Genomic DNA, 15,000 nt, shown 5'->3' on the forward strand with positions numbered 1-15,000 from the left:
TTTTTCCCCTGGGCGTCCGTGATGGGATTGCAGGGGCCCACTTTCAATATTATTGAGATTGTATTTTTTTTTTTTTATCTTTATTTTTTATTTTTTGGTTTATTTGTTTGTTATATTTGATTTTAACTTTTGTGATTAAAGTTATATATTTCTGGCAGTCTTGCAGTCTGGCAAACGAAAAGGATTTGGGGAAACCGTCTAGAGTCTAGACGGTCATGTGGTCATGTTCTAATATTTAAGAAACCAATCAGGTTGTACTTTGCAGCTAGTGCAACTGTACTTGAAGTTGACACCACACATCTGATGGTATTATGGGATGTTTGCCAATCTCTATGGATTCGATATACATTTAACAAACCAATGGACGGTTCGGAAAGGCAAATGAAGGCACCGTTCTCCAAACGAGTTCATTTCTAATCCCCTCATTTTGCCATTTTTGTCTTGATTCCCTTTATTTTTTCGCTCCTGCTCTCTCTCTCTCTCTCTCTCTCTCTCTCTCTCTCTCTCTCTCTCAACCCCCCACCCAGGTGACGTCCAGCCGGGTGGCGACCCAGCTAGCCGACTCTCCCTCCCAGAGGGACTCGTACGCCCAGCAGGCCCATGCCAGCGCCTTCCACATGCCATCGGACGGCAGCCCGGCACCCGCCGGGCCCCCGGTCTACTACTCCTGTGCCACACTGCCCGCCCAGGTAAATACACCACCTCCTCCTCCACCTCCCGATGAATGTTTCATGTGCCGTTCGGCGGATGCTTTTATCCCGAGTGCCTCAAAGTACTGAGGGATCATACATTTTTACTTGGGGCGACCTCAGTGGGAGACCGTCAGCTCTGGCATTGTGAGCAGCTCTGACATACCCTGCAGTTGAACTACAAAGGTAATGAAACCCCTAACCCTCGCAGAGCGAGTGCCATGTTTAATTTACTCAAGTACACGGGGAAGAGAACCCTCTCCGCCCAATCCTGACAGTGTTAGTGCCATGATACATTAAAGCTGCATTAAGCCAAATTTAAGGAAACGACGATTGATATAAACAAACTCTGACTTTTGCTCCCCTTCCCTCCCTCTCTAGAAAATTGAAAAGATTTGCCAAAGATTGTATTCCTACTTTGGCCGAGAAGCAACAAAAAGCGTGTGGCTGAGAATGATTTGACTGCGAAACACTGCAAAAGCAGGCGGAAAATAGACCAGAATTTCCCCCTGGGGATTAATGAAGCGTTATCTCATCTTATCTTATCATAATAACCTCGGCAGAACGCGTTGTTTAATAACGCCGCATCTTGTCGTAACGTGCCAAAATGTTATGTATTTTTTTCTATATTTTGTTATGACACCCACATTTTTAGGGCTCCTTAAAAGGATAAGCTAAGAAAGATAAAACATGTTGTTAAAATACAAATAATTAACTCCAGTTGGGTAATGCTTTGCAGCTTGACAGCATTACAGCATTAAGCGGCGTTAATTCAGTTGTGCGATAGAGAACGTGTAGTAATACCACCTTAAACCTGGGGGCAAATTCAGGATTCATTAAGCAGAATGGGCCTCGATGTGCAGCAGGTACTGTGGAGCAGCAGCCATTTGGGTCAGAGGGAGCAGACTACGCAGACCAGTAGACAGCACATGAAACCAGCGAGACCCTCTATTTTATTTAATATAGTCTCAGACGTTCATTAGAAACACCACGGATGTGCAAGATGTGAGGAAAAACGTCTAAATTCAATTGAAGTGCCGGCCATAAATTGTGCATGTTCTGGTGCCTGGTGCGGAGGACGATCGCAAAGCCGAGAGACAATCAGATGAAAGGAACCATGGGAAAGCGGTAAATGGGTCGAATCTGAACGGAACCGATTTGGGTTAACACGCTACTCCTCCGTGTTCTCCTTCTATTGCAGCGCGTGAGCTCCCCTCTACAAGGCGTGGGCTCCCCCACCAAGCTCCAGCGTCTGGGCTCGGCCTCCTCAGACATGCCCAGCTACGCCACCCTGCAGAGGGTCTCCTCGCCCAAACAGTCCCCCAGCCGACTCGCCAAGTCCTACAGGTTGGTCCGACGGGGCCGAGCCCTTTTGAAAGACAGACGTTAGATACTAGAAGTGTTTTGGATGGACTTGAATGTTTATGTACTGTGTATATGCTGTGTATATATATATATATATATATATATATATATATATATATATATATATATATGTGTGTGTGTGTGTGTGTGTGTGTGTGTAGGTTGTCCTCTCTTTCTCTCGCCTCGCTCTCTCTTTATGTATAGTTTAGCTGTATATATGTATTTTAACAGCAAAGTTTAAAGAATATATATATAATATATATATATATATGTATGTGTGTGTGTGTGTGTGTGTGTGTGTGTGTGTGTGTGTGTAGTTTGTCCTCTCTTTCTCTCCCCTCACTCTCTCTTCATATATAGTTTAGCTGTATATATGTATTTGAACTGCAATGTTTAAAAAATATATATATTAGGAAAATGTTTTATATATATATATATTCCGACTGAGAAGCTGTATCGTCTTTCACAACATGGCAGGACATTTGTTTTGTTTGACGTCTTCCAGAGACGCTGTAAAAACATACACAAAACTCAAAAAGACATGTAGGCAGATAAGAGCAAACAAATTAAGTTAGAAACTGACACAAATAGGTTCAAACGAGTTACAGTAAAAGGGTTTACACAATGATTACGTTAATGCATGCGCAGTGTCCAAAAAATGGTTAAACAAATGTATTTATACATCCCATTGTATCTAAGCGAGGTCGATTGCATCGATAAAGGTGGTAATAATGGCGATACGGCGTCAAAACAAAGAACAAATATAGTTATATAGTTATAAAACTTAATAACTAAATAAAGTTTCCTTCAATATTTGAGACCCCAGATCCTTCCCATAATCATTAATTTAAGACTCCAAAATATGAACAATATCTTCATGTCATGGTAATATTATACCAGTGGCAGATGATAAGCCAAACCCAGGTCCTTTCGTTTTCATGCTGTTCATCACTATTGTTCATTTCCAAAGATTAATGAGTTAATTTCTCAATAGTCCTTTGAGTTATTAAACTAGTTTGAGAGAATAGTATTTTCTCCGGACGCTTTGGTCATTTTAGCATGACTTCAACTCTCACACACGCTCCGTCCCATCACAGCACCTCCTCGCCCATCAACATGGTGGCGGCCGGCACCGCCGGCCCCTCCTCGCCCCTCGCCATGACGACCTCCCCCGGTGGGAACCACTCGTCGTCGCCGCTCCACCAGCTGAGCTCGGTGGTGGGCAGCTACGCCACGCTGTCGCCCAAGCGCATGATGCACCACGTGGGCCCCGACACCTACAAGATCTCCCACGAGCTCTACGCCAACGCCACCCTGCAAAGGCCCGGGAGCCTGGCAGGTAGAGGTCAACAAAACTTTAATTACTACAATCAGTGTTGTGGTGGGTGTGGGTGTGGGTGTGTGTGTGTGTGTGTGTGTGTGTGTGTGTGTGTGTGTGTGTGTGTGTGTGTGTGTGTGTGTGTGTGTGTGTGTGTGTGTGTGTGTGTGTGTGTGTGTGTGTGTGTGTGTGTGTGTGTGTTTAATTGTTCAGATATGTTATTGTTAAGAACAGCCAGGACTCTCAGGATCATGACATTATAGTTGAAGATTAATTGCACACACAAATTACTGCAGTTAACGATTAAATTGTCCTTTTTGTTCATGTTATACTTATATACTAATATTCTATTTTATACAACCACTATCATAGTGTTAGCTCTATAAGCTTTATATTAGATATAAACTTGCAATAGTGTAATAATACACATCCCCATAATAAAGAGACATTTATTGAGATTGAAAAGAAGAAAAGGTCAAAAGGTCTAAAAGGTCTAACCCGGGTTTTATTCGTCACAGCGTTTCTTACATCGTTAACTATCCCTTTGGATTTGTATTGAAACATGGTTATGGAATCTAACGATTTTACTGAATTATCGGGGTCCGTGCAAATAGTTGCAACCAGGCGAATATGTAATAACAGCTTTAACAACAGCATTGACGGTGGAGGCCAACCCGCATGGAACCTGTTTCATACTGTGTGGCGAGCAAGTTCTGGTGCAAAGTATCTGAAAATGGTACACATATTATTAAATTCCCTATTTGACCAGTGTAATAAATATAGAATGAAGGCTTTATTTAACTAATATTTTTAGCTAAAAAATTACCTCAATAAAGAATAAAAAACAAATCTATTTTGTTATGGATTCATTTAGAATAAATCCAAATTTCTTCATCTTCCCTTGGCGGTTCGGATCGCAGGGGCCCTCGGGGCCGGAGGTTTGTCACCGCTGGTGTGCACCTTGTGCACCTTGTGCACCTTGTACACCTTGTTCAGTTATAAATAGGAAAAGAAAGTTGTCAGAATAAGCAAAACTTTTGTTTCACTAACGTTTGTTTATTAAAATGATGAACAAGCCATTCCTCCATCTGTCCTTCTATCTATCCATTGATCCATCTATCTATCCATCTATCTATCTATCTATCTATCTATCTATCCATCTATCCATCTATCTATCTATCTATCTATCTATCTATCTATCTATCTATCTATCTATCTATCTATCTGATCACCCATCATCCCTCCATCCCTCTAACTCCTCCCGTTTTCTCCTCCAGGCTCCAGAGGCTCCTACAGCAGTCAGCTCAGCCACCTGGGCGCCGAGCTGCGGCCCCTGCAGTCACCCGAACACCACATCGACCCCATTTACGAGGACCGAGTCTACACCAAACCCAACCTCAGGGGCCAAGGTCAGTCTGCTGGAGGAACGGGGGGGGTCACAGGGAAACGCGTGGAGGTGTCCCCAAACGCCGTTTACCTCGGAGAGGGCGCATCCGCGGGACAGGGGAGAGGACGTGAGGTTCACACTGCGGCCCCCCCTGTGCTCGAGGCTGAACCTCGGATCCGACGTTTTTTAGGATTATTTCCATTTGAAAATGTGCTCGAGGCGCAAATCAACAACAACAACAAAAAACCATCGCGTCCATTGGAAGTCTGGTGAGAGGCTGGGAAGCTCTCCCAGCTCCTCGACTCCACCAGCTGAGCCGTAATGCCTCAACCTCACCTGTCGAGGGAGGGGCGTCTCTGTTTACTTTTGGGTTTTGCAGGGTTTTTTTTTTTTTTTTTTTTTGTTTTTTTTCCTGCAAATCTGCAACAATTTCATCATCAGACGATGGGGGCGAGAAAGAGGAAAATGCCAAAGGCTGCAGCCCTCACCTTCTGTTCTCTGCTCACCGCTCCGCTCCACTGATGACGTAAACCCGACTCATAACCATGGCAACGCAATTGGCAATTCAATTTGCCTCCCACTAAATCAGATTCATTACCACAAAGCAATGTGGTGTAGATCAGGTTTGGGGGAAAAAAAAACAAAACAAAAAAAATAAAATAAAATAAAAAATTCCTTTTGAAGGAATAATTTGAGAGAGTTTGAGCTGCAGTACGAAAGGGAGGGGGGGAGGGAAAGAGCGACAAAGAGAGAGATTAAGAGAGAAAGAAAAGAGTGCGAGAGAGAGAGAGAGAGAAAGAGAGAGAGTGTACAAGAGAGCAAGCGAGAGAAGGAGATAGAAGAGAGGAACCCGAAAGAGAAGGTGGAGGAGAGGGAGCAGCGGGTGGCGCCGAGGTGAACCCGGCATCAAGGACGGAAGACGGGGACGGGAGGAAGAGGAGCGGGGAGGGGTGGATCAGAGGAAGAGAGAAAACTTGTGGAGAGGGAGAGAGAGAGAGAGAGAGAAAGATAGAGAGAGAGAGAGAGAAAGATAGAGAGAGAGAGAGATAGAGAGAGAGAGAGCGCGGACGGTGACGAATCTAAACCCGTCCGCCCGAGACTAAAAATAAGCAGAGGGAGCGTCGCGGAGCACGCTTTCTGTTTTGAACCGGGCGTATTTTTAGGAGTCATCATCATCAGTAAACGGCATCACGTCACCTCCCGAAAATAGCAGCTGTAGTGGAAAGTAAAAAAAAAAAAAAAAAAGTACTTTGTTACTTTACTATAAGTACGTTTCTCAAATATCTGTACTTCCCAAGGTATATTCAGTTTCGTCGACAGTTTCGCTTTCAAAATCTAAATTGCAGTTTAGGATCTGCGCGAGCATCATCTGCGGAAAATAAAGCTTTACGAAGTAGGGTTAGGGTTAGAAGTACTTTTGCTTTAAATGCTTTTAAAACTTTAAGTACCTTTACAAGCTTTAACCTCCGACTTGTACCTCAGTTGGAAATGCCATTGTGGTACTTTCGCTTTGACTGGAGTCGTTTTGGATCAGTTTTATTATACTTCAGTACAAGCTCCAGGTACTTCCTCTGCCGCTCTGGATGCGGGGCGTGTGCGGGACCTCCGAGGGCAGCGCCGTTCCCTTCTGCGTCCTCGCCCGGCGACGTCGCAAAATACGGTCGCTTTATCCGCCGATTTATCCGTCCGGGTAGGCCAATGTAATTGGGGCCGCGGTGTCGCTTTGTCTCCCAAGTCACGGTGTGTTGACTAATTATGTTCTAAGGTGCGAAAATTAATCTCAATTAATCTCACGGGCATAAGTCTGGGCGCCTTTGTTCGAGGCGCGGATCCGCTTCCCTCCGCAGGCAGAAAACGATGGCCTCGGTGGCGGCGTGGGGCGTTTTCTGCTTAACGGCGAGGGTGAGGCGCGGCACAGCGGGAGGCGCCTGCGCAAAGCGTACGAGGGCGGGAAGTGAATAAGGTATCCCACAAAAAAACCCCCAAAAAAAACCCCTATTTGCATCGGGGAAAAACGTTCTCCAGCATCAAATCCGCTTTTTCAGCTTTGGTTCTTTTCTCTTTCGCTTTTGTCCTTTTTTCTGCTCCCCCGTTGTTGTGGCTCGGAAAAAGTTTTTCCGTTGCGTGGTTTAGTTTTGTGGTTTTAGCGGCGCTCCAAGGTCGGGCTCCGGGGGTCTGGCTTTGTTTCAGCGTGGCCTCGGGATTACGAATAGTCGGAGTCGGGGGAGAAGACAAGCGCACATCGCGAGACAAGGCTCCCAAGGTTCTTGCGCCCATCTGCCTGGACGGAGATTGACGAACGACCGGTCCGCCACGCGCACACACACACACACACACACACACACAGACACACACACAGACACACACACACACACACACACACACACACACACACACACACACACACACCACATGGAAGTCAAAATAACCCCCGGAAAACGTTTAACAAGGTGACATTTTCCACTACCCTCCTGGGTTGTGGCTCACTGCGCTGGCATTCTCGTCTCCACGTTATGAGACTCATGTGTCTCTTCAAGCCTGGGGTTCTCAACCTTGGGGCTCGCGACCCCGTGTGGGGCCACTTGACAGGCGCACGGGGCCTCCGGACATTTCCAAGATTGATATATGAATATGTTTTTCATGAAAAATGTATTGAAATCAGTTTCAAATGTATCATCATATTTCATCATATTTTTTATATATTTGCAGTGCCCTACATGCTCTACGATACAATAATAAAAGATATATTCAAATTCACATTAAACAATTTCCTTATATGCAAATATCTGCCCAAGGATCAGCCTCTGTTGGTCAGAGGCCTGAACGTGAAGCATAAAATGAAGAAGTGCATGCTCCAACATAATCATAAAATGGGGAAAAAAAAAAAAAAAATGAAGGTCATTTTTCACGCTTTGAATGCTATTCCTAAAAAAAAAAAAAGGAACCCCCGGTTTTAAACGGTCCTCGCTTCCCAGTTTTGTGCTGTTCCATTCGCTGGTCTTTGTGTTTGACTCCGTGACACCCGCGTGATGGATGTTGGTTCTCTCCTGTCAGATGAAAGTCTCATTGTGGGGGTTAATCACATCGCATGAGGCAACCGCAGCGGCGCTCGCAGCACCACCATAATTATGCCGGCCATAATTATTTATTAACCTTTCTTTTTTTATTATTTGATTGTTTTATAAATTTATTATGTTTTGTTTGTGCTTCTCTTTTCTTTGCTTCGACTGGTGTTGTCCCCGTGGTGCTTGCATGTGACTCCCCCCCCCTGCTCCACCCCCCAACCCCCATTACCCTGGTCCCAATCAGACCCGGTGGTGAACCAGTTGTGCCAAGAGGTCCTCAACTATCTGCTCTATCCCTACGATCCTCTTCCCGCTCTAGCCCCCGCTTCCCCCGGTGTCGACACGATCCCCTTGCAGCGCACGGGCAGCCAGAGCGCCGCCGGCACCTACCAGAGGGCCAGCTTCGCCACGGGGGGCGGCGCCTCGGACTACGCCAACCCCTACCGCACGCTGCAGTTCTGCCCGTCCACGGAGTCGCCGTACAGCAAGTCGGGCCCCGCCCTTCCCCCCGAGGCCGCCCTGGCCCGGTCGCCCTCGGTGGACAGTATCCAGAAGGACCCCAGGTGAGATCAGGCCGGAGGAGGCGTGTAGAGAGGCCGAGGCTCTCCCCCCGTTTCGTTTCGGGTTGTCCTGCTTTGTCGGGGCTTCTGTTTTTATCGCGAGTCCTTCGCCGAAGGGAAAACCCCATCGTCTTGTCTATGGAGCGAATTTAGCGCAAATATTACTTACACGCAGGGGTGGACATTTACAGTTTCAGAGTTTTTTTTCCCACTGCTCCAGCTGATTCCACTCGGAGTGGAATTTTACTTCCTGAACTCGGATTTTCCACCCCTGCCTGAGAAATGTATGACTATAAATCAAGTTTTCTCGAGTAAAAAAAAAACCACAATGTTATTGATTCAAAATTTGTGAACGGCAAATGAAAATCCACAGATGTGCTTTTACGCGTTTGTCAATCTCATCCTGTGGATGCAAACCTGCGAGAAGTGGGGAAAGAAGTCACCGCGTGCACCCAGCAATCTAAAGAAAGGTTTCCCAGAGCAATCAACGGGCAACATACAGTAAACAACATAAATCTTCAATCACAAGTGTAGGATTTTTTTTTCTTCACTTCACAAAACTTGATTCATATTTGTGAATTTTATAAAAGTAAGTTGTATTTGCACTGAATTCGCTCCATACCCGTCCGCCTGCCCCCACCCACTTCTCTGCAATTTACTGAGACCCAGATTCAGACATCAATAGTAAGTAATAGTACTCAATGAAAATAGAAAAATAATAATTATTAGTCTACAGTGTCATATCAGCGAGGCCTGTTTAACAGCGTAACACGGTGGTGTTGCAATACAGTACAGACACGGCGCCATGTTTCTCTTTCCCCCTCTCTTCTTTGAACGGAGAGTAAACAACACGTGGAAATTCTGTCTGAATCTGGGCTTCAGTAGGACTCACACATCACGCCACATCTCTCACGGTTTCCTCTCTCTCCCTCTCTCTCTCTCTCTCTCTCTCTCCCTCTCTCGCTTTTACTCTCTCGCTCTCTCTCTCTCTCTCTCCTCTATCTGGGTTTACACTGCTGCATGCCCACCGCCAGGCCCACTTTAAAGCAAAGTACAGTTTGCAGTCTGCTTTTGTGTGTGTGTGTGTGTGTGTGTGTGTGTGTGTGTGTGTGTGTGTGTGTGTGTGTGTGTGTGTGTGTGTGTGTGTGTGTGTGTGTGTGTTTGTGTGCGTGCATGCGTGCGTGCGTGCGTGCGTGCCTGTGTGTGTGTGTGTGTGAGGGCGCACGCGCGTGCGTGCATGTGTGTGTGTGTGTCCACGTCCGTGTGTCTGCGAGTGTGCGTTTGCATGTGCGTGCGAATGAAAGCGAAAGCGAGAAAGAGCGAGAAAGTCTGTGACGGACAGAAAGAGACACTCAGACGGACAGGGGCTCAAAGTTAGTTGCCTTTTATCTATATTTTACTCCGAGATCTACTTTTGTCTATCGCTGACTTCATTCCTCTGCTGCCGCCGCAAAAAATAAATAAATAAATAAAATGAAACGCAACGGCTTCACAACTTACGGCGATGACAGGCGGTTGTTAAAGTTGCACCGCGCCTAATTGAAGTGGATACGCGCTTTTCTCAGTGACACTCGGGCTCGGGCGCAACGCGAGAGCGACGTGCGTACACATTCGCAGCCCTATCCCCCCCCCCCCACAAATTACCCCGAAAGGGCTCTGCTGAGCGGCGTGCGGCAGCGGGTCGAGTGCGACAGAGACGAGCCTCTTAAGTCGTCCCCCGGGGGGGGGCTCCGTCGTCCCTCCGCCCATCGTCTACTTGTTTTCGTCCCTCTGTCCCTCCCTCCGCCCGTCGCACATGGCGCCCCCGCGTCGGCCTCGAGCGTTCGCGCTCTGCAATCTGGGACGGATTGACTTGTGACGGCTGGCCCCTTGGTGTACCCCCACCCCCCTCCGCCCGCCCACCCCTCCACCCCAAAACCCCCTACGTGCGAAGTCGATGTCGACGCCGGCCCTGTCGGAATCAGACCTTGACGCCGCCCGTGTTTGATGGGCCTGGTGACCACATTACGTTTAAGGGAGGGGGGCCGGGGGCGGTGGGGCTCCCGCGACGCCCGCACCGATGGATTGGGGAGACTCGTGTAGAAGAAAGGGACGGTGAACGGAACGCCAACCCCCCCCTGTTGAATTGCACATGCGGGAACGGGGCGATCGGACTGGGCGAGAGTCCGGGCTGCGACGCACTGCCGACGGCACAACCTCAGTTGTGTTCCGAGCAGAAACGTCCCGGGCGGGGAATCGAATCCTAGGCCCTCGCAAGCCTCGGAAGCTTTGACTTAGCGGCGGCGTCTATGCCGTTATTTGGAGTTCCGCTTTTGCCCTTTCTTCAAAACGTCACTGCCATTCTCCGCTCGCCCCCGTGAGGCTCTCCAGGAGGGGGGCGCGGCCAAAGAGTCCACGTCACGGCCCAGACCCTTGAGCCTGCCTGACCCGCCCCGTTCTCGGAAACAGGGCAGGGGTCGGAATTGTTTCCGTGGATGACATCACGACTCGTATAGTTTTGGTCCGTTTGAGCGCCGGAAACGGTCGGCGTTAAAAACGAATTAGTATTATATTATAATTTGTATTATATTATAATATTATCGTTTTTAGGGTGAACAACGTGATAGGACCCTCTCCTTAACTGTCGCATCCACCACCCTCCCTCCCCGCCCTCCAGCGCATGCCCCTCTCTGCTTCCCTCCACCGCCACCGCCCCCCACCACCCCCACCCCTGCTCCATGACCACATGTTGAGAGAGATGGACACGATTGACAGCTATTTGTGGGGAAAGTGATTTTTCTATTTGACTTCTCGTGACTATATAATATCATGGTGGTTCTTGAATAATTTGTTGCCAGAAACGCCAACAAACACCTCTCTCTTGTGTCTCTCTGCCTGTCCCCCACCCCTGTCCGCTAGGTACGACCCAGAATTCCTTGTGTGGAATCAAAATCAAGCCGAACAAAGAATGACAAAGTAATCCAACTATTTACTCATGCATACCTATTTATATTTATATATATATTTACATATACTCACGTTCTACCTCTATCTGCCTTACCTATTCCTCACCCACTGAATCTTTTCCATCTTCTCTGCTCGACACCGATCTCCAGATGTTAATGTCAGAGGAGAAGCATGGCGCAGTACATTTCACACTGTTTGCTCATCCATTTGTAAATAGTGCTACGCGTTTGGGGGGGACTCATGCGAGATGGAGCGTTAAAGACCGAACGAAAGAAGGAACCTGGCTCACGTTGGATGTGAAATCACATTATGGGATTCGTCTGAATTTGCTTCCAAAATAAGAATTTAAAAAAAAAATGAGTCGCTGAGGGAGAGCCCTGAGTTAGAATCTAGTTTCCAGTAGACCAACTGCCGATCATAATGTTCGCCGGTTTTTATTTTTTACTTTTATCTCTATATAAAATAAATTCCACGACTAAGCAACAATTAACTCATTTTAAAAGCATTGAGGTATAACTATTAAACTTTATTTTGCAAAGCACCCGTACCCCTATACATGTATCTATTGGCAGTCGAAATTCTGTTTACCTCCACCTTCCCTTGCATAGAAAGAAACACAGCCATGGCGGCAGCAGTTTGGGGCGATACCTCTGGACTCACATTCTGGTTTTATTTGGACTTTTCTGCTCCAAGGGGAGAAAACCCGGCGTGAAATTACCTTTTTTTAATGGCAGGGCTTCTGTGGACGCTGGATTCCAGTACTAGAGGGAGATTCATGTCTTCACCCACTCCTTTGGCTCTCCATCCGTCTGCCCAGCCGTCACACCGTCCAACCATCCATCACACCACCACACCATCCATCCATCCATCGATCAATCCGCCCATCCATCCGCCCATCCACCCATCTGTCCCACCATCCATACGTCCATCCATCCGTCCGACCATCCATCCGTCCATAATCTCTCCATCTTTTTCTTCCTGTCCCTTGTGGTTTTTTATAAACGTGCTCTGTGGTGATTGTGGTCACGTGGCTTCGTCCCATCCTCTAAACTGACACTTGATTCAAAAGCTGTTGTGTATTATTCTGCCGTGTGTGTGTGTGTGTGTGTGTGTGTGTGTGTGTGTGTGTGTGTGTGTGTGTGTGTGTGTGTGTGTGTGTGTGTGTGTGTGTGTGTGTGTGCGTGCGTGCGTGTGTGTGAGGTGATGGGGAGGCAGAAGCCTTCTGCTTCTGCACAGATGCAGATTAGTGCTCAACGTGACGTGACCCAGACATAAAAATGCCTCCTTTGATTTTATGCTCACAAGCACAGCAGCATTGTCTGGTTCACAGTCAGACACTGGCTCGTGATGGAGTGTGTGCGTGCACGTGTGGCTCTGTGTGTGTGTGTATGTGTGTGTGTCTGTGTGTGTGTGTGTGTGTGTGTGTGTGTGTGTGGGTGAGTGAGTAAGCGAGTGTGTGTGTGTGTGTGTGTGTGTGTGTGTGTGTGTGTGTGTGTGTGTGTGTGTGTGTGTGTGTGTGTGCATGCCTGTGTGCTCTATCTGACATCTCCTGACCTTTCGTTTATTTCTTGCAGCCTCAACGGGCCTGTCAGGCAGCCATGCCCTCACGCACGCATACACGCACACACACATACACACACACACACACACACACACACACACACACACACACACACACACACACACACACACACACACACACACACACACACACACACACACACACACACCTTATCTTTCTCATCTCATCCCTCTCTTCTCTCTCTTTCTCTCTCTGTCATCAACAACACTCCTTCTCAATGGTCTCATAATTGCAATCCTGCTACAAAGCATTACATACACACACTTACACACAGGAAATACACAGACGCACAATGGATACACACACACACACACACACACTTAACTAAGTCTGCTTTTAGTCTGTCTGTCATATATTGACCATCTTAATATAAGCCGTCCTGTTCATCCGCTGCAGGAACAGATCACAGATTAGAATTCCATTTGAATGCGTATTGAACTGCCTACCTCGACGCCCGCCGCTCACGCCACAACCACGACACACGCACTGATCGCGTCCGGGGGAAGGCGCCGACCGCGAGGCCCGGGCAACGCTCCCTGGTCCTCGCCCGAACGCGGACGAAAGGCGTCGGCGTTACGGTGCCAAACAGAGCGCTGATTCTGGAGACTCTGTGTTTTTTATTATTGACGCTCATGCATTCATCCACCGCCGCGACAAAACAAGAATCAGATAAAACACGAAACCGTCGCTGAGTTCGGTCCAAAAATAAACGGCCAACGGGAGCATGGAAAAAAACTGCGCTTTGACACCCTTTCGCATGATTGGCGGATTTATTTTATTTTCACGAGATCCTGTTTTACAATGCATTACCTGACGATGTGAGGAATGTCGTCAGTGGACCACATCACCTACAGTGAACACGGTCAAAGGTACACACAGTACAGTCTCATTTAAATTTTGTCATTTAATTGAAAATGTGAAAATCAGATGCATCGCATCAATTTATAGCAAAATAATATCAATTAACTTTATACCTATACTCTCTATACCTCATATGCTCCTCTATAGGTAATCAGTTAATTGCATTGATAATAAATGTATAATATATCTAATATTCTAACTGAACTTAATCTATCTGTATTTAATCTGCCTCTAAGCAGCAGTGCAGGATGGTTTGTATTCCCTCACATATTGGGGATTATTCGGTGCAGGTCTTGGTATTCCAGCACAGCAGTGAACGTACATACAGTATGTGTGTCTATATACAGTGTATATACTGTACATATGGCGAACCTACAGGCATCACAGTGACGGTGTGTTTCCGGGTCTATTCTATTGTCTTCTATTCGACAAACCCATTTCCTGGGCTTCTGTGCCCTAATTTCTTTTGTTCTTTTTCCACAAATCTTTCATTTTCTTGCCGCAAACACACACTGACATTTCACTCCCAGTGGGTTATTTAAAGCTGTGTGATGTTCGACTGTAGAATGAGTGGATGGAGCTGCTGCGTTCCCTCCCGGAACGAGACGCACAGTACTGTGCCGTGACTCATCGGCTTTTTATATCGGCTTTTTCTTTTTTTTTTGTCGAAACAACTGAATTTCTCACAGCTCAAGATGTGCACAGGTTTGACTGACTACCTGTCTCACTGCCCCCCCCCGTCTTCCCTCTTGTCTGTCTGTCTGCGAATGAGTCATTCGATAAGTCTGTCTCTGCTCCTGACAATTCTCTGTGGTGGACACAGCGCACACACACGGGCGCGCACGTGCACACACACACACACACACACACGCACACGCACACACACACACACAACACAATGAGTGGAAGCGGATTCACTCGCGCGCTATTCCCCAAAAGCCTGACTCATAGGAAATCCTCTGTGCTCATTATAGTAGGTTTCGTCATCTGAACACAACCCTCTCCCTGCAGCTCTCCCCGCCCCCCGAAAAAAATAACCCCTAAAATAAATCCAAAACAGCAGCGGAACTGTGGACCGCAAGCTTAATTATTTACAGGGTTTAATTACAGCTTTTCCTGGAGCCTGGCATCCTGTGTACAGCCGCGCCGAAAATATTTTGACTGAAGGAAAGACACGAGAATGTACGCGCACGCACACACATACACACAAACGCACACACACACACG

General features: G+C 47.2%; 1 protein-coding gene across 4 annotated transcripts in view; it reads left to right on the forward strand.

Moving 5' to 3' along the window:
* ctnnd2b (catenin (cadherin-associated protein), delta 2b) overlaps nucleotides 1-15,000 on the forward strand; it is a gene marked incomplete at both ends in the record, with an annotated part of 118,659 nt that overhangs the window by 55,453 nt on the left and 48,206 nt on the right. The window contains 6 exons of one of the 4 annotated variants that reach the window (XM_080010941.1): nucleotides 528-689; nucleotides 1,891-2,036; nucleotides 3,152-3,393; nucleotides 4,650-4,781; nucleotides 8,069-8,387; nucleotides 11,283-11,339. In XM_080010941.1, the coding sequence (XP_079867067.1) occupies nucleotides 528-689; nucleotides 1,891-2,036; nucleotides 3,152-3,393; nucleotides 4,650-4,781; nucleotides 8,069-8,387; nucleotides 11,283-11,339 (1,058 nt within the window). The remainder of the gene's footprint in view (nucleotides 1-527; nucleotides 690-1,890; nucleotides 2,037-3,151; nucleotides 3,394-4,649; nucleotides 4,782-8,068; nucleotides 8,388-11,282; nucleotides 11,340-15,000) is intronic. The other 3 variants (XM_080010943.1, XM_080010942.1, XM_080010944.1) reach the window with 3 other exon arrangements.

This window comes from Zeus faber, assembly GCF_960531495.2.
Source record: "Zeus faber genome assembly, chromosome: 12".
NCBI classification, from domain to species: Eukaryota; Metazoa; Chordata; class Actinopteri; order Zeiformes; family Zeidae; genus Zeus; species Zeus faber.